At 55.1% G+C, this 17,479-nt stretch overlaps 1 protein-coding gene across 2 annotated transcripts in view; it reads left to right on the forward strand.

Annotated features, from left to right (window-relative positions):
• Positions 1-17,479, forward strand: part of MEGF8 (multiple EGF like domains 8) — a 43,145-nt gene that overhangs the window by 9,779 nt on the left and 15,887 nt on the right. The window contains exons 7-29 of one of the 2 annotated variants that reach the window (XM_059666447.1): positions 350-495; positions 617-739; positions 2,840-2,994; positions 3,307-3,426; positions 3,782-3,926; positions 3,999-4,162; positions 7,222-7,422; positions 7,812-8,012; positions 8,430-8,666; positions 9,707-9,825; positions 9,918-10,049; positions 10,143-10,256; positions 10,752-11,000; positions 11,500-11,699; positions 12,020-12,230; positions 12,323-12,572; positions 13,090-13,222; positions 14,913-15,160; positions 15,242-15,352; positions 15,505-15,623; positions 15,884-16,091; positions 16,596-16,776; positions 17,296-17,459. In XM_059666447.1, coding sequence (XP_059522430.1) covers positions 350-495; positions 617-739; positions 2,840-2,994; positions 3,307-3,426; positions 3,782-3,926; positions 3,999-4,162; positions 7,222-7,422; positions 7,812-8,012; positions 8,430-8,666; positions 9,707-9,825; positions 9,918-10,049; positions 10,143-10,256; positions 10,752-11,000; positions 11,500-11,699; positions 12,020-12,230; positions 12,323-12,572; positions 13,090-13,222; positions 14,913-15,160; positions 15,242-15,352; positions 15,505-15,623; positions 15,884-16,091; positions 16,596-16,776; positions 17,296-17,459 — 3,931 coding nt within the window. The remainder of the gene's footprint in view (positions 1-349; positions 496-616; positions 740-2,839; positions 2,995-3,306; positions 3,427-3,781; positions 3,927-3,998; positions 4,163-7,221; positions 7,423-7,811; positions 8,013-8,429; positions 8,667-9,706; positions 9,826-9,917; positions 10,050-10,142; positions 10,257-10,751; positions 11,001-11,499; positions 11,700-12,019; positions 12,231-12,322; positions 12,573-13,089; positions 13,223-14,912; positions 15,161-15,241; positions 15,353-15,504; positions 15,624-15,883; positions 16,092-16,595; positions 16,777-17,295; positions 17,460-17,479) is intronic. The other variant, XM_059666448.1, reaches the window with a different exon arrangement.

The following is a 17,479-nucleotide window of genomic DNA, read 5'->3' on the forward strand; positions in this document are numbered from 1 at the left end:
GCCTTCGTCTTTAGTGGGCTTTGCCGACCGATGGACTCCTGTAGGCATTCAGTCACTCCTTCCTTCATTTATTCACTCGTGCACGCACCCACTCAATCTCTTGGTCACTTGCTTCCCCACACACTCCCACTGTCCGTCCATTCCACCAGCCCCTCTAGCTCTGGCTAGATTATGCAGGACCCAGATATAAGTCTAACCTGGGTCCTGTCCATAGGAGCTTCTCGTTCTGAGGGGACATAAGCCCAGTTACCACCGGTCTCCACCCTGAGTGATTACACAACTTTAACATCCCAGAGGAGGGACAGGGACCCCTCGTGCCCTGAGCCCTTCCTTCTGCCTTCCCCCACAGGTTCTCTGTGCGGGTGAACTCCACTGAGCTCTTCCATGTGGATCGGCGTGTGTGGACAACCCTGAAGGGCCGGGATGGGCTGCAGGGCCCACGGGAGCGAGCCTTCCACACAGCCAGTGTCCTGGGCAACTACATGGTGGTCTATGGTGAGGAGGCTTCCCGCCTGTCTGCCTGCCGGGGTCCAAAGCAACCCTGAGCTGAGGCTCCTTGCGCGGGTGCCCCACCTCCCTCAGCCTTGCCAGCTGTGCCCCTTTCCTTCTTTCCCAGGAGGCAATGTGCACACCCATTACCAGGAGGAAAAGTGCTATGAAGATGGCATCTTCTTCTACCACCTGGGCTGCCATCAGTGGGTGTCAGGGGCTGAGCTTGCCCCGCCAGGAACGCCTGAGGGTGAGTGACCCCTCTGTTTTCCTGAGGGGCTCCTGAAGGTCACACTTCCCCCTACAGTGAATCTGGGCTTTGGGCAAGAGCTACCTCGGTCCTTGTCGGGGTGAGCCAGACATGCTATTTGAGCCTGCTCAGGGGGCAAGCTTGCACTGCAGACGGGACTAGGGCATTGTTGTCCTGGAGATGGGAGGCAGTTACAGCTGCATCAGACCTAGGGTCCAGTTCAGGTTTGCCAGTTTCCATAGGGAAATGCCCACGAAGAGGTAACTTTTTCAGGGTCACACAGTGGGCAAGGGCAAAACCAGGATGGCTGCCCCCAAAGAACTACCTGTGTAAAAGCCATAATTAAGGGGGGTGTGGAGAACCTTTCAAACTCATTAGATCAGGTCCCTTCCTCACAAAGGGGGCGTATCATTTCAGGGGACTATGGACTTCCCAGAGGCCCGTCTGTTCTCCGCACTCCACTGAACAGAAGAGCAAGGACAGGAAGGGTGGACACTTAGAGGGAAGGTCCCCAAGGAACTTTGTGTAGCCATCAGGGATAAAGCCTGGGCCTGACATTTGAGATCTCCCATCCAGGACTCCTCTGCCTGTCCCTGTCCCTCTTTTAGGCTCCTTTACTGGGCAGGCGAGAATGTGAGATTTTTGGAAGTCTCTTCCTCTTCTGTAGTTTGTGATTCCCTGGACCAAGACCCAGGTGCTTACAGAGCATTCGGGTTCAGTAAGAGGGTGGGGGAGTCACCAATCACTGACCACTTACCTGTCGGTCAGGACTCTTGGTTGTAAGTGACAGAAATCTAACCCAACCAGCTTAAGCAAAAGGGAGAATTTCTTGGCTAATTTGAGTGAAAACTCTGGCCAGCTTCAGGTTGGGCTGGATCCAGGTGCTCACATGATGGCATTAGCCATTTCTCTCTCCAGTTCTCGCTGAGTTTACTTTAGTCTCCAGCCAGCTTTCCTTTTGTAGATGGTCACCAGCAGCTCCTGGATGATATTTTACCCCTTTAAAATGCTCAGAGGGGCCCTGCCGGTGTGCCTAAGTTTGCTTAGCGTTGTCCCATGCACCGAGAGGTCGAGGCTTGATTCCCAGCCAGGGCACATGCCCAGATTGCAGGCTAGATCCCCAGTAGGGGGCATGCAGGAGGCAACCAATTGATAGTTTTTTTCTCATCCATGTTTCTCTCTTGTTCCTTTTCTCTTCCTTTCTCTCTAAAATTAATAAAAACATATTTAAAAAAAATTCTCAGAGGGAAGAGAGTGTTCCCCCCCCCCCCCCCCCCCAGAATTATAGGAATTGAGTTCCATCCTGAACTAATCACTGACACTGATAAGCCTGGGCTAAAGCCCCACTTTTGCCCGAAGCAGGTATGGCTTGACTTGAACCTTGTGGACTGGGAGAGGGAGAAGGTTGTTTTCCAGGGGAAAATCCGAGGCTGTCCCCAGAAGGGAGGCTATTCCAGGCAGACAAAAAGCAGGTGAGAGCCAGGCAGCTCCCTAAGAGCAGAGAACACAGAATCGGAGACTTCGAGTTTCTTGCCCAAGGCTACCCTCTAGCCAATAGTTGATCCATGATTTAAACCCAAGTAAATGTTAGACCCAGGATTTGAACCCAAGTTTTTCTTTTTCTTTTTTTAAAATATATTTTTATTGATTTCAGAGAGGAAGGGAGAGGAAGAGAAAGATAGAAACATCAATGATGAGAGATAATCATTGATCGGCTGCCTCCTGTACGCTCCCTACTGGGGATCAAGCCCACAGCCCAGGCATGTGCCCTTGACTGGAATTGAACCGGGACCCTTCAGTCCGGCGCTCTATCCACTGAGCCAAACCAGCTAGGATGAACCCAAGTTTTTCTGACCCTAGAGATCATACTCTGTCTGACAGGTGGCTTGTGTAGGGTTATGGGAGGCCAGAGGAGAGAAAGGACGAGCTGGTGCAGGGCTAGGCAGGCTGGGTGGGTTTCCATGGGCAGGTGGTTTGAAGCAGGAGCTAGGAGACTGAGCTGAGGCTTAGGAGAGCCAGTGTAGTCCTCTGGGCAGGGGATCCACGAAGGAGGGAGGGGGGTGGGGGGTCCCATGTCCTTGGGGGTCTGCATTCTTCTAGGCCGAGCAGCGCCTCCCAGTGGTCGGTATTCACATGTGGCAGCTGTGCTTGGTGGCAGTGTCCTGTTGGTGGCTGGTGGGTACAGTGGCCGGCCCCGTGGGGATTTGATGGCCTACAAGGTGCCCCCCTTTGTGTTCCAGGCGCCTGCCCCAGATGTGAGTATTGGGGTGAAAGGGAGAGGGTGGCTGGGGAGGAGGTGGCGTGATTCCCACAGATGAGAAAGTTGGGAGTCCTTGGGATAAGCAGTGGGAGTCCCTAGGTTCATGAGAGGAGGGATGTTGGCTCCCAGGTTCAGGGGAGGAGGGATGGAGGCAGAGGGGCAGTGGTTCCTGGCACTGGAAGAGGATTGGACAGGGATCCTCAAGGTGCTGAGCAGTCTGGGTACCCTGGGATGATCAAAATGAGTGGGAATTTAGGAACAGGCCCCCGTCTGAGGAGCCCCTTCCTCCATTCCCATCTCTCTACAGTACCATTTGGACTATTGCTCCATGTATACGGACCACAGTGTCTGCTCTCGAGACCCTGAATGCAGTTGGTGTCAGGGGTCCTGCCAAGCTGCACTGCCTCCTGGGACCCCCTCAGGGGCTGTGAGTAGCTGTCCTCACACTGCCCCTTGCACAGAGACCATCCCTCAGTGTCTCCCTCTACTGAAACCAAGTGAAGAAGGACTCCCCCCATACACACACACACGGGAGATTTGTTTCACATCTAAGATCAGCGTCCCCGATTCCTGATTGCTGGCCCCTAAACTTGAACCTTTCCCCAATCCTTTTGAACTTATCTGTACCCATATCCCCAGGCCCTGTCCTCTTCATCTTTCTCCATTCTAATTGAGTTTCAATTCCCTGATCCATTCTACCCCCAAACTCCTAAATCCATAGCCCTTTCCAGCTCTCATAAGGCCCGGTGAACAAGGACCCCTGTCCCCTTCCTTTCCTGCAGTGTCTGGCTGCCAGCTGCCTGGGCCTGGGGCGCCTCCTGGGTGACTGCCAGGCCTGCCTGGCCTTCAGCAGCCCTGCAGCTCCTCCCCGGGGACCTGGTGCCCTGGGCTGGTGTGTGCACAATGAGAGCTGCCTCCCTCGGCCTGGTGAGTGACCAGTGAAAGTGTGGGAGGGGGCAGTGCTGCACCCCACACTGACCCCCCCTCCTGTCCTTATAGAGCAGGCCCACTGCCGAGGAGAGCAGATCTCAGGCACCGTGGGCTGGTGGGGGCCTGCACCTGTCTTCGTCACATCCCTGGAGGCCTGCGTCACCCAGAGCTTCCTGCCTGGCCTGCACCTCCTCACCTTCCAACAGCCACCCAACGCCTCCCAACCTGACAAGGTGGGGAGCTGGGGATGGAGTGTTGAAGGGCTGGTCCTAGGGTTTTTGTTTTCCAAATAGATCTTTACCACTTATATGTTTACCCTGTAAGTCTCTACATTCAAGGGTCTGATTTTCCTTACTGAGTTAAAAACATTTTTAAAATGTTTTTAAAATTGTGATAGCCCTGGCCTATGTGGCTCAGTGGGCTGAACATTGTCCCATGCACCAAAAGGTTGCCAGGTCGATTCCCGGTCAGGGCACAGGCCCAGGTTGTGGGCTCCATCCCCATCAGAGTAGGTGCAGGAGAGCTGATCAATGTTTCACTTTCACATTGATATTTTTCTCTCTCTCTCTTCCTCTCTAAAATCAATAAAAACGTATTTTGAAAAGCCCAGGTGGCGTGGCTCAGTGGTAGAGCATTGACCTATGAACCAGGAGGTCATGGTTTGATTCGCAGTCAGGGCACGTGCCCCGGTTACAGGTTTGATCGTGCAGGAGGCAGCCGATCAATGATTCTCTCTCATCATTGATGTTTCTATCTTTCTCTCCCTCTATACTTCCTCTCTAAAATAAAATATATCTAAAAAAAATAAAATAAAATTGTGGTAAAATACACATAACATAAAATTTATCATTAGTGACATTTAGCACATTCATAATATTTGCAACTGTCTCCACTATTCTAGGTGCAGAATATTTTCATCACCCCAAAGGAAACCCTGATTCATTAAGTAATTTCTCTCCATTCCCTTCTCCCCTAGTCCTTAGCAACCACTAATCTGTTTTCTGCCTCTGAATTTGCCAGCTGTAGATACGTCATATCAAAGAAATCATGTAACGTGGCCTTTTGTGACTGGCTTCTTTCACTTAGCATGTTTTCGAGGCTCATCATGCATCAGAACTTCATTCCTTTTATGGCTGAACTAGAGGCCCAGTGCACGAAATTCATGCACGGGTAGGGTCCCTAGTGGCTGCCGGCTGCCAGCCGGGGCCTCCTTTTGTTCCGTGCCGCCCCCTGGTGGTCAGTGCATGTAATAGCAAGCAATCAAACCCCCGGTTGGTCAAACTCCCGAGGAGACACTTTGCATATTAGGCTTTTATATATATGGATACTCTTCCATTGTATGGCTCTGCCACGTCCATTCATCAGTTGATGAACACTTGGGTTGTTTCCACCTTTTTGATATTGTGAATAGTGCTGCTATGAATATTCATGCACACGTTTTTTGTTTAAACACCTGTTTGGGTCTGTATCTAGGGACAGAATTGCTAGGTCTTTGTTTAACTTATTGAAGAACTACCAAACTGTTTTTTTTTTTTTTTATAGAAGTTCCTATTGATTTTTAAAGCAGGTAATATAGTCCCATCATTTGCAATTCACAGCGATGTAAAAAGCTGTTGAGTGAAAAGTCTCCCATCTACCCCACGCCCTACCTTCTCATTGTAGGAAGCTGGCCTTCTTATCCCCCCAACTCAAGACCAACCTAACTCTCTCCAGATCTGTTTGTATTTCTTTGATATCTTTCCATGGTCTACTTATTTCAATACAAGTAAATGTGACTTTTTTTGTAAAGGCATACAACTTTTTTAAAAACAATTTTTTATTTTATTTTAATATATTTTATTGATTTTTTAGAGAGAGGGAGAGGGATAGAGAGTTAGAAACATCGATGAGAGAGAAACATCGATCAGCTGCCTCCTGCACACCCCCTACTGGGGATGTGCCTGCAACCAAGGTACATGCCCTTGACCGGAATCGAACCTGGGACCCTTCAGTCTGCAGGCCGACGCTCTGTCCACCGAGCCAAACTGGTCAGGGCAAGTAAATGTGACTTTTAATCATTTTTCTTTCTTGCACAAAAAGTAGTATATTATCCACACTATACCACCACATCCTTTTTTTCTTAACACATCCCATTAGAGAACTTAGGAAACATTCTTATTATCTTTACAGCTGCATAATACTCCATTTATTTTCTAACACCTAGTACTGTTGTTTATTTAAGCAGTCTCCCATAATGAATACTTGGCCTATTCCATTCATTTGCAATTACAAAAACACATACTTAGCACAAAATCATGTCTGTCATTTTGAATGTTTTATCTGGAATCTTTTTATTTATTATTATTATTATTATTAATCCTCACCTGATGACATGCTGAGAGACAGTGAGTGAGGGTGGGAGGGAGGGAGGGAGGGAGAGAGAGAGAGAGAGAGAGAGAGAGAGAGATGATTGGTTGCCTTGCTTACATGCCCTGACTGGGATTTGAACCCATAACCTTTGGTTGAGCTTGTGCTCAACCAACTGATCCACAATGACCAGGGCTGGAATCTCCTTTTTTATTTTATTTATTTACTTATTTTTAAATATATTTTTATTGATTTCAAAGAAGAAGGGAGAGGGAGATAGAAACATTAATGATGAGATAGAATCATTAATTGGCTGCCTCTTGCATGCCCCCTACTAGGGACGGAGCCTGCAACCTGGGCACGTGCCCCCAACCAGAATCTAACCTGGGACCCTTTAGTCCGCAGACCAACACTCCATCCACTGAGTCAAACCAATTAGGGCTGGAATCTCCTTTTAAAAAAAGCCTTGTGTACTTGTTGATTATATAACAGAGGATATGATACATAGGGTGAGGTCCAGAGGCTCTGAACACAGGAGCTTCTGTCCCCATGGAGTTGGGTGCGACATCCTCCAGGCACATAGGTGTATTCATTAGCCTGGAAGTGTTCCATAACCCGTAGTTAAGGGATTTTTATTTAATTTTTTTTGTTATCTAGACTCCTGAGGGCTTAGGTGGAAAGGTGGGGCATTGGGGAAGAGGATCCTGAAGTTTCATGAGAGTGGGGATGAGCAGGGCTGGGACCCTGTTCGTTTTCTGAGTTGGCATCCTGACTCTTAGTTATCCCAGGTGAGCAGCCTCCCCTGCCCTGGCCTCGGTCTCATTCCATGAAATAGGGAAGGAGGTTGAGCTGCCTGATCTTTCCTGGCTCTGATGTGGCCTGAGGGGTGTGGGGACCAGGCCACGCAGAGAGGCACCCATTCATACCCCTTCCCCGGCTGCCACAGGTCTTGATTGTCCGGAGCACAACCATCACCCTGACACCCAGCCCCGAGACCGACGTATCACTCGTCTACCGTGGCTTCATCCACCCACTGCTTCCGGGAGGGCCCGGTGGGCCAGGGGCTGAGGACGTGGCTGTGTGGGCCCGAGCCCAGCGCCTACACGTCCTGGCCCGGATGGCCCGTGGCCCTGACCCAGAGAGCATGGTGAGGGCGCCTGGGACACTCAGAGGGTTGTTTATGGTCAATAAGGGTGAGGGGGCGTGTGGTGCCGAGAAGATGAGGGAGAAATCCTTAGGCAGGAGATGTATCCTTAGTGGAGGGAGGGCCATGGAGTGTTCAGTTGTGAACAGTGTTTGGGAAATTATGAAGAGGGTGGGGAAGGTTTATCTTACCAAGTCAGATTCCCCTGAGGAGGAGGAGGGTCCCTGGTGGATTTGGGGGCACTTGGAGGTTCTCGGAGTCTAAGGAACCCTGAGGCGCCCCTCCTCTCCCCAGGAGGAGGTGGCTGCTAGGTGGGTTTGAAGCTCTCAGAGGTTTCAGAGATGGGGGCTGTGGCAAGTCCTGAGGCCCCGTCTGTCCTCACCCTACTGCAGGAGGAAGTGGGGCGCTGGGTGGCTCAGCAGGAGAAAGAGATGAGGCGGCTACAGCGCCCAGGCTCTGCTCGTCTCTTCCCACTGCCTGGCCGGGGCCACAAGTACGCGGTGGAGATCCGGGGCCAGCTCAATGGCTCGGCGGGCCCTGGGCACAGCGAGCTCACCCTGCTGTGGGACCGGACTGGTGTGCCAGGTGGCAGTGTGAGTACCCAGACCCAGGCCTCTGATCCTCTGGGATTTCTGAACCCCAGGCCACGAACCTTGGCTTCTGAACTCTGGACTCGCCTTGCACCCTCCAGACTCTGCTTCCTGACCCCCAGACTCTGACCTGACCTGACATTCTGACCCCTGCCCACATCTGTACTCTTCCTTCCCTGACCCCACTGCCCCTGACGTCTGCCCTTCATACTTTGACCTCTGATCTCTAGAATGTTTCAAATACTGATCCCCTTTTGTCTGCTAATGGCCTAAATTCTGACTTGGTACATGCCTGACTTCTCAATCTTGTCTCTAAACACTTAAGTCTTTAGCTCCAAACTCTGATCCCTACTTCAAACCTTGACTCCTGACCCTCAAGTTGGAACATGGGCCCCTGACTTCCTATGCCTCCTCCCCCAGGAGATCTCCTTCTTCTTCCTGGAACCCTACCGCTCCACGGCCTGCGCCTCCTACTCCTCCTGCCTGGGCTGCCTGGCAGACCAGGGCTGCGGCTGGTGCCTGGCCAGCTCCACCTGCCACCTGCGCCAGAGTGGGGCTCACTGCATGGACAGTGGGGCCCGCGGGTCCTTGCTGGTGCTGGTGCCTGCCCTCTGCCCGCTCTGTGAGGAGCATCGCGACTGCCACGCCTGCACCCAGGTGCCTGCCAGGCCACTGAGGGGGCAGTTTCAAGTTGGAGGCAACCAAAGCAGGGGACTGGGGAAGAGGGACATGGGCAGCCAAGGGTACCCAAGGTGGCAGTATGGGGGCATAGCTGGGGCCATTGTCTTTGAGCTGTAGACATGAGCCAGGTGGGGAGCAGAGGAGAGGGACTGGAGAGGGGGCTCCTGGCAGTCAGGACTTTAGGGGCCAGAAAACCCAACGGGTCGCCTCTTCACCAGAGGGGCATTTATCGGCTTGGGCTGCAGAGTCCACGGGTAGGCCTTCAGGCCTGTGACCTCCGATGGTTTAGACCAGTGATGGCGAACCTATGACACGCATGTCCGAGGTGACATGTGGACTCATTTTTTTGGTTGATTTTTCTTTGTTAAATGGCATTTAAATATATAAAATAAATACCAAAAATATAAGTCTTTGTTTTACTATGGTTGCAGATATCAAAAAATTTCTATATGTGACATGGCACCAGAGTTAAGTTAGGGTTTTTCAAAATGCTGACATGCCGAGCTCAAAAGGTTCGCCATCACTGGTTTAGACCATGGTTTCCCTGGAGGGTCATTCCTTGGGAATAACAGGGGAGCCTCAGGGCTCCAGACTTGCATCCCTCGCTCAGCCAAATGGAAAGAGTACCTTTCTGTCCCCACCCCACTGTCACCCCCCAGGTCCACAGGGGTCCCAGAGTACATTTTACTGCCTCTGGTTGGGTCTTGTGCCAGCTCTAGGATCAGTCAGTGTGGCCAGGGGTGGGGGTGGCCCCTTGCCTACCTCTGGATCCCAAGGATTGCATTTGCCCCACATGGACCATACAAAGGGATTCTTGTGCCCAAAACGCGGGAGGGTGCTGGGCAGGCAGAAGCCATGGATGTTGCTGGCTGAAGGGGAAAGTCTGGAGAGGCAGGCAGTGGGAGAGGGCAGGGGCTTGGAGGGATGGTCTTAGGGGTTGGGTAGGTGAGGGAAGCAGGGCACTGGGAGCCCAAGAGAGAGGGCTAAGCTGGGCTCTTACTTCTCCAACCCCCCAGGACCCCTTCTGTGAGTGGCATCAGAGCACCAACCGCAAAGGGGATGCGGCATGCAGCCGGCGAGGCCGGGGTCAGGGTGCCCTGAAGAGCCCAGAGGAGTGTCCCCCGCTCTGCAGCCAGTGAGCCCCACTGGGCCCAGGGAGCAGGTGTGGGTGTGGGTGTGTGTATAAACCAGCCATGGCGTGACCCTGTCCTCACTCCTCACCCCCAGGCGCCTGACCTGTGACGACTGCCTGGCCAACTCGAGCCAGTGTGCCTGGTGCCAGTCCACCCACACCTGTTTTCTGTTTGCTGCCTACTTGGCCCGGTACCCATATGGGGGCTGCCGAGGCTGGGATGACAGGTGCGGTCAGGGTGGGTAGCTGGGCTTATGGGGCGGAGGTTGGAGAGGCGGAGGTGGCTGGGCTCTGACACCTTCACACCTGCTGCCCTGCAGCGTGCACTCAGAGCCCCGGTGCCGGAGCTGTGACCGCTTCCTGACCTGCCACGAGTGTCTGCAGAGCCATGAGTGCGGCTGGTGCGGCAATGAGGACAACCCCACACTGGGGCGGTGAGGCCTAGGTGGTGGGGCAGGTGGATGGGCAGGATGGGTGGGCAGCTCTCCACGGCCCTAATTCTAACGGCTGCCCTGTTTCTCTGCCTCTCTGCCTTTTCCTTACCATCATCTCTGTTTTTCTCCCTCCCCCCTTTTCTTAGTTTTTCTCTTTTCTCCCTCCTCACTCTGTCCCTGCTTCTGTGACTTGTTTTCGCTCATTGTCCTTCCTTCTGCTTGACCTCCTGTTTCTGTCTCTCCTTTCATTGTGTCCCTGTCTCTGTCTCGCTTCTGTCTTTCACTATCATTTTTATTTAACTACTCTGTTGCTTCCATTTCTCCTTCTCTCTCTCTCTCTCTCTCTCTCTCTCTCTCTCTCTCTCTCTCTCTCTCTCCATATTTATATTTCTCTCTCTCTCTCTGATTGGCTTTCTCTCTCCTTGTAACTGTTTCCATCTCTTGTTTCTTTATCATCTCCCACTCCCCCACCTTCTTCAATCTCCCACCCTCCAGGTGCCTCCAGGGGGACTTCTCAGGTCCCTTGGGTGGGGGTAACTGCTCCCTGTGGGTGGGGGAGGGCCTGGGGCTGTCCGTGGCCCTCCCTGCCCGCTGGGCGTATGCCCGCTGTCCTGACGTGGATGAGTGTCGCCTGGGCCTGGCGCGGTGCCACCTGCGGGCGACCTGCCTGAACACGCCCCTCAGCTACGAGTGTCACTGCCAGCGAGGCTACCAGGGTGATGGCATCACATACTGCAATCGCACGTGAGTGGGGCACGGGTTTCCATGGAGATGCTGCCCCGGGGCTGGGGCATGTGGAGATGGAGGAGGAAGCGTTCATGGTGCTGGAATCCCTGCTGTGGAACCAGCATCCCAGTGAGCCCCAGGTTTTTACCTTGCAGACTAGGTCCTCAGTAGGGAGACAGGGTCCCCAGTGTAACAGTCCTTACTGTGGAGGCAGGTCACCCATGTACTGGTAGTCTTCAGAGTTGCCATGGAGATGGAGGAGAACCAAGTTGAAAGGGGTTTTCATAGAGAACAGATCACTAGTAGTGATGTATAGTTACTATAGAGACGGGAGTTCCCACGTGTGATGGGGTTACCTTGGAGACAAGGCCACCCACGTAGTCTAGGACCAGTGGAATGGGCAGTAGCTTGTGATGGTGTTGCCACGGAGATGATGGGGTGGAATGGGATGGCAGGGGATGCCTTGGGCACTCTGGGCCTGCCCAGCCCTTCCCCCACCCCTGTCATGGCCCCTCAGGTGCCTGGAGGACTGCGGCCATGGTGTGTGCAGTGGACCCCCTGACTTCACCTGTGTGTGTGACCTGGGCTGGACATCTGATCTGCCCCCACCCACGCCTGCTCCGGGACCCCCCGGCCCCCGCTGCTCCAGGGACTGTGGCTGCAACTTTCACAGCCATTGCCGAAAGCGGGGGCCTGGCTTCTGCGATGAGTGCCAGGGTGAGCTGCCTTCCTCCCAGACGCCCCTGGACTGGCCCCAAGGGAGCCTCCTCGGGGTTCCAGTTTTCTTTTCTCGGTGTGGGCTTCAGTGTCCCCTCATCCCACTACCTGCTCCTGACCCCTGACCTGCTTCAGTGGCACTCATCTCATTGGTGGGGCCTTAGTCCCCACTCTTAGGACTTGCTATTCCCCCAAGTCTGGGCCTTGGTTACCCTCCTTTGAAGCAGCCTGGTGAGGTCAGGGATCAGGTGAGCCAGTTGGGCAGGCCCCTTCCCACCCTTGTCCCTGACTCTCTGTCCTGCCTGCTGGGCCCTCCACAGACTGGACCTGGGGGGAGCACTGCGAACGGTGCCGACCCGGCAGCTTTGGCAACGCCACGGGCTCGGGCGGCTGCCGGCCCTGCCAGTGCAATGGGCATGGGGACCCACGCCGTGGCCACTGCGACAACCTCAGCGGGCTCTGCTTCTGCCAGGACCACACCGAAGGTGCTCATTGCCAGCTCTGCATCCCTGGCTACTATGGGGATCCCCGGTGAGCCAGGGGCCAGACAGGTGGGGTAGGGGTTAGGGATACGTGGGATGCGGCAGGACTGGTCTGACACTGGCTCTTTTCCATCTCCCCAGGGCCAGTGGTTCCTGCTTCCGGGAGTGTGGGGGCCGCGCCCTCCTCACCAACGTGTCCTCAGTGGCACTGGGCTCACGCCGGGTTGGGGGGCTGCTGCCTCCAGGTGGCGGGGCAGTGAGAGCCGGGCCAGGCCTTTCATATTGTGTGTGGGTTGTCTCGGCCACTGAGGTGCTACAGCCTTGTGCTCCCGGGACCCTCTGTCCCCCACTCACCCTCACCTTCTCCCCCGACAGCAGCACCCCCTGCACGGTGAGCTCCGCGGGCACTAGGGTTCAGACCCATGTTTTCCCCACCCAGTTGGACTCCTTACAGACCCTGACCCCCATCATCCCATTTTTTTAACCTTCAAACCCCAAACTCTAGTCCTTCAACCCCCAGCCCAAAGACCTTCCCATTTACCAGATCACTCTTGTTTCCTGGACTCCAAGTCTCCAACTCCCAGATCCTCAAACTGCCTTCCTCAGTGCAGCATGGTAAATACACAGCGTGTGCTAGCTCTCACCAGCTGGTGGTGGCCACCAGGAGCTGTGTATTGAGAAAGAGGCACCAGGTGAGAGTGTCTGATTGATTAGCCCTGTCTGCTGTCAACACAGGAGGGGGAATGGTGGTCTCCATGCCACAGTTTGACAGTCTGCCCAGCATGACAGACAGCCCATTTCCCTGTCTCAGATTGTCCTCTCCTCTTGAACTCCTCCTCCTCCCAGACCCCAGGCATCCCTCTTTCTCATCCTCATCACCCCCTAATCCTCGCTCTGCACCCCTCCAGCTGAGCTACGTGCTGGCCTTTGATGGCTTCCCACGCTTCCTGGACACTGGCGTTGTGCAGTCGGACCGCAGCCTCATTGCTGCCTTCTGCGGCCAGCGGCGGGACAGGCCCCTCACTGTGCAGGCCCTCTCTGGTATGGGGACCAGGGAGGTGGGGCCTCTGTCCTGGGCTGTGTATCCTTCGCTCCCCTGCATCTTGCTGACCAAGGTGGGCTTAAGACCCAGCCCACCTCTGCCACGGACTTGCTGGGTGAGGCAACCCCTTGCCACCTGTGGGTCTCCGTGTCTTCAGCTGAGAGGCAAATAGAGTATTGCCGGGCTGCCTCTGGAGAGAAGGGCCAAGCGGGTGTGTCTTTGGGCACACAGAAGGGCTGGTGCGAGGGCCCTGAAACCTCCTCAGCCTCGGTTCCCTACCCGGCTGATGATGTCCTCGGGGCATGTGGCTGGTGGTCATGATTGAGGGTGCTACTGGTATCTCATGGGTCGAGGCCAGAGGTGCTGCTCTATATCCTACTGTGCACAGGACAGCCCCACAACCAGGCTCAGCAGGGCTGAGGGAAGCCCAGCTCAGGCTGATGGAAATGCACTAGAAATAATTTGTTACCATGTCTGGAAATGCTTCCTTTCGTACTGCAAATCAGAGTGGCTCCAAGGCTGGGAGAGAGAGGCAGAGTTGTAGCTGGCAATCCAGACCCCTCACAGTGAGTGAAGAAATGAGGGGCCCCTCATTTCGTTTCACTCACCAGGTATTTACCGAGCACCTGCAGTGAGCCAGGCCTGAGCTAGAGATTAAGGGTGTAACAGTGAACTAGGGGCACAAGTGCTGTCCATGGTTCACTGTGTGTGCGTGTGTGTGCGTGTGTGAGGGGAGGACATCAAAGTACATTCAGAATAGTGAGGGACGGAAGGAAGTGGAGGAGCGTGCCTGGTCTGTCAGGGGGAGTCCTGGAGAGCTTCTGTGCAGAGGTGAAGTCTCATTTGAGACCTGAAGGGGGCGGTGTGGGAAAGGGGGGACTCCTCAGGGGAGGATTAGCAGGTGCCTGGACCCTGAGAAGCAGGAGCAGGGCCTGGTGCTGGAGTCAGAGGGCCAGGGGAAGGCGATGACGTCAGAGGGCCTTCGGGGCCTTTTTTTTTCTTTTCAATATAATGTTGACTCATTTTTTTACATATTATTAATTCCTGTCTCCCCTGCCTCCTGCCTCCTTCCTCCTCCTCCGCCCCCCACATCTTTTTAAGGAGACTTTGAAAGAACAGTAGGGAGTTGTGGAAGGTTTGGAGCTTGCGAGTGACAGGTTCAGATTCATGGTTTTTGTTTTTGGTTTTTTTTTTAAAATATATTTTTTATTGATTTTTCACAGAGAGGAAGGGAGAGAGATAGAGAGTCAGAAACATCGATGAGAGAGAAACATAGATCAGCCGCCTCCTGCACATTTCCCACTGGGGATGTGCCTGCAACCCAGGCACATGCCCTTGACCGGAATCGAACCTGGGACCTTTCAGTCCGCAGGCTGACGCTCTATTCACTGAGCCAAACTGGTTTCGGCCAGATTCATGTTTTTTAAGGATCACGTGGGATGACTGAAGAGCAGAGTGGTGGGGCGTCAGAGAACTGAGGATGTGGCAAGCAGTGGGTGAATAGGAGAGAAATTTAGGCTTTAAGACCAATAGAACTCGATGGGCTGGACAAGGGAGAGGGGTGCAGTGAATATAGATGATCGGGTGGCTGGCTTCCCTGCCCAATTACATGGGTTTTTCTCAAAATCTGGGGATGGAGCCGCGCCTGACCCTGGCCTTGCTACATGCCGCTGGCCTCTCTCCCAACAGGGCTGCTCGTGCTGCACTGGGAGGCCAACGGCTCCTCGTCCTGGGGCTTCAACGCTTCAGTGGGCTCTGCCCGCTGTGGGTCAGGGGGCCCTGGGAGCTGCCCTGTTCCCCAGGAGTGTGTGCCCCAGGATGGGGCCGCAGGGGCTGGCCTCTGCCGCTGTCCCCAGGGCTGGGCTGGCCCACACTGCCGCATGGCTCTGTGTCCTGAAAACTGCAATGCCCACAACGGGGCAGGGACCTGTAACCAGGTACAGGCGGGATGGGGTGCGTTAGGTGGGACAGGGGTGGTGCCCAGGGCTCCCGCCGAGCCTCCTCCTCCTGTCCCCCAGAGTCTGGGCGTGTGCATCTGTGCTGAGGGCTTCGGGGGCCCCGACTGTGCCACGAAGCTGGACGGCGGACAGCTGGTCTGGGAGACCCTCATGGACAGCCGCCTCTCAGCTGTGAGTTGTGGCAGCCCAGTTTCTGGGGAGGTTCCACACAGCCTGGATCATTCTCCCTCCTCCGCTCCTGGGACCACTCCCCAGACCCTATATTCGGCCTGATACTGTCATGACCTTAGCCTGACCCCTCATGTCCCCACCCCCACCCCCAGGACACTGCTAGCCGCTTCCTGCACCGCCTGGGGCACACCATGGTGGAGGGACCTGATGCCACCTTGTGGATGTTTGGGGGCCTGGGCCTCCCCCAGGGGCTGCTGGGGAACCTGTACAGGTGAGAACTGCTGGGGAGGTGGGATACCTAAATGAGAGAGAGAAGGTCACCAGCGATGCTGAGATACCTGTCACATAAGAGCCCCTCGGGGATGCAGAAAAGGACACTGTGACACTTGTCCCAGAAAGTTCACCTCAGGGACGGATACTTACTTGGGTGGTGTTACTCTGGGGGATCGTAAGGTGACTGTCATAGGAGGGTCACCCTAGGGGATGCTGGGATGATTGGACAGTGAGGCTGCTTTTTTGTGTCGGCTCCAGGTACTCAGTGAGTGAGTGGAGGTGGACACAGATGCTGGCAGGAGCTGAGGACGGGGGCCCAGGCCCCTCACCCCGTTCCTTCCATGCAGCTGCCTATGTGCCCGCTGGCCGTGGTGCCATGTACCTGATGGGGGGGCTCACGGCTGGGGGCGTCGCCCGAGACTTCTGGGTCCTCAACCTCACCACCCTACAGTGGCGGCAGGAGAAGGTGAGCATGTCTCCCCACCCCCAAGCCCTAAAACCGGGCTCTGGCTAAGATGACCAGGGAGCTCCTGCCAGCTTCTTCCCCAGAGGTCATGGCTTCCTCCTGGGCTCCAGCACAAGTCCCGGAATTGAGTTTCATTGGCCGTCTGGGTCACACTGTGTTCCCCAGCTGATCTGGTCAAGGGGTCTGATGCCCTGGTGGGCCAGCCTGCGGAGCGGTACAGTCGGCCTGCGCAGCCAGAGCCAGAGCAGGGCGGCAAGGGCTTCCCAAAGGAGCACAGGTTGTTGCTGCCTGAAGAGGTGTCGCTGAGAGGCAGGCATGGGAAGAGGCCTGCTGCACACCCGCTGGGACCGGGGCCGGGCCGAGGGCCTGTGGTCTGACCAGCCCGGGCAGCTCACTATCTCCTTAGCGAGTTCAGCGGAGTGTGGGGAGTTTTGAGTCTCGCTTCTACCCTCAAGATGACCCCTGACCTCTGGCCTCCCATGACCTCTGCCCTCTCTCTCTCAGGCCCCTCAGACTGTGGAACTCCCAGCTGTCGCTGGTCACACCCTCACTGCGCGCAGAGGCCTGTCTCTGCTCCTGGTGGGCGGTTACTCTCCTGAAAATGGCTTCAACCAGCAGCTGCTCGAGTACCAGCTGGCGACTGGCACCTGGGTATCCGGACCGCAGAGTGGGACGCCCCCCACAGGTGGGCTAGGGCCCGGAGAGCACAGCCGTCTCTCATCCACCCCACACTCTATGGCCGCTGCCCTCACCCCTTGTTACCTCCCTGTCTTCCCCTGACCCTACCCAGATCCTCAGGTACCATCTCTTGAGAAGGAGGAGTCAGTTTCTCTGTCTAACACCCTCCCCTTGACTCCATGAAAAGCTGCCCTCTTCCTGTCCAGTAACGCTGGTCACCATCTCCTCTCCCCAGAGCACTGTCCCTCAGATAGTCTCCTTTCTCTTCCTCTCCTTCTGTTCTTTGATCACTGTCCCCAGGACATTCTGGCCACCCCGTCTCCCTCTTCCCTTCCCTTCCCCAGAGCCTCTGATGGTTATCCTTTGAACTCACCGGAGAGAGGGGTTGGGAAGGGCTCCTGAGTCTGTGGCCTCAGGGCCTGGGAAGGTGTTGTGGTCATGAGAAGGGGAGCCCAGGAAGGTGGGGGCCTTCCTGATCTCCAGGCCTTCCCCAGCCTCTGTTCTCACCCACCCCCCCGTCCCCCAGGTCTCTATGGCCATTCTGCCGTCTACCATGAGGCCACCGACTCTCTCTACGTGTTTGGGGGTTTCCGCTTCCATGTGGAGCTGGCAGCCCCGTCCTCCGAGCTCTACTCCCTGCACTGTCCTGACCGAACCTGGAGCCTGCTGGCCCCTTCTCAGGGGGCAAAGGTCAGGAAAGGTGGTCTTGA

The sequence above is a fragment of the Myotis daubentonii genome, chromosome 15 (assembly GCF_963259705.1).
Source record: "Myotis daubentonii chromosome 15, mMyoDau2.1, whole genome shotgun sequence".
NCBI classification, from domain to species: domain Eukaryota; kingdom Metazoa; phylum Chordata; class Mammalia; order Chiroptera; family Vespertilionidae; genus Myotis; species Myotis daubentonii.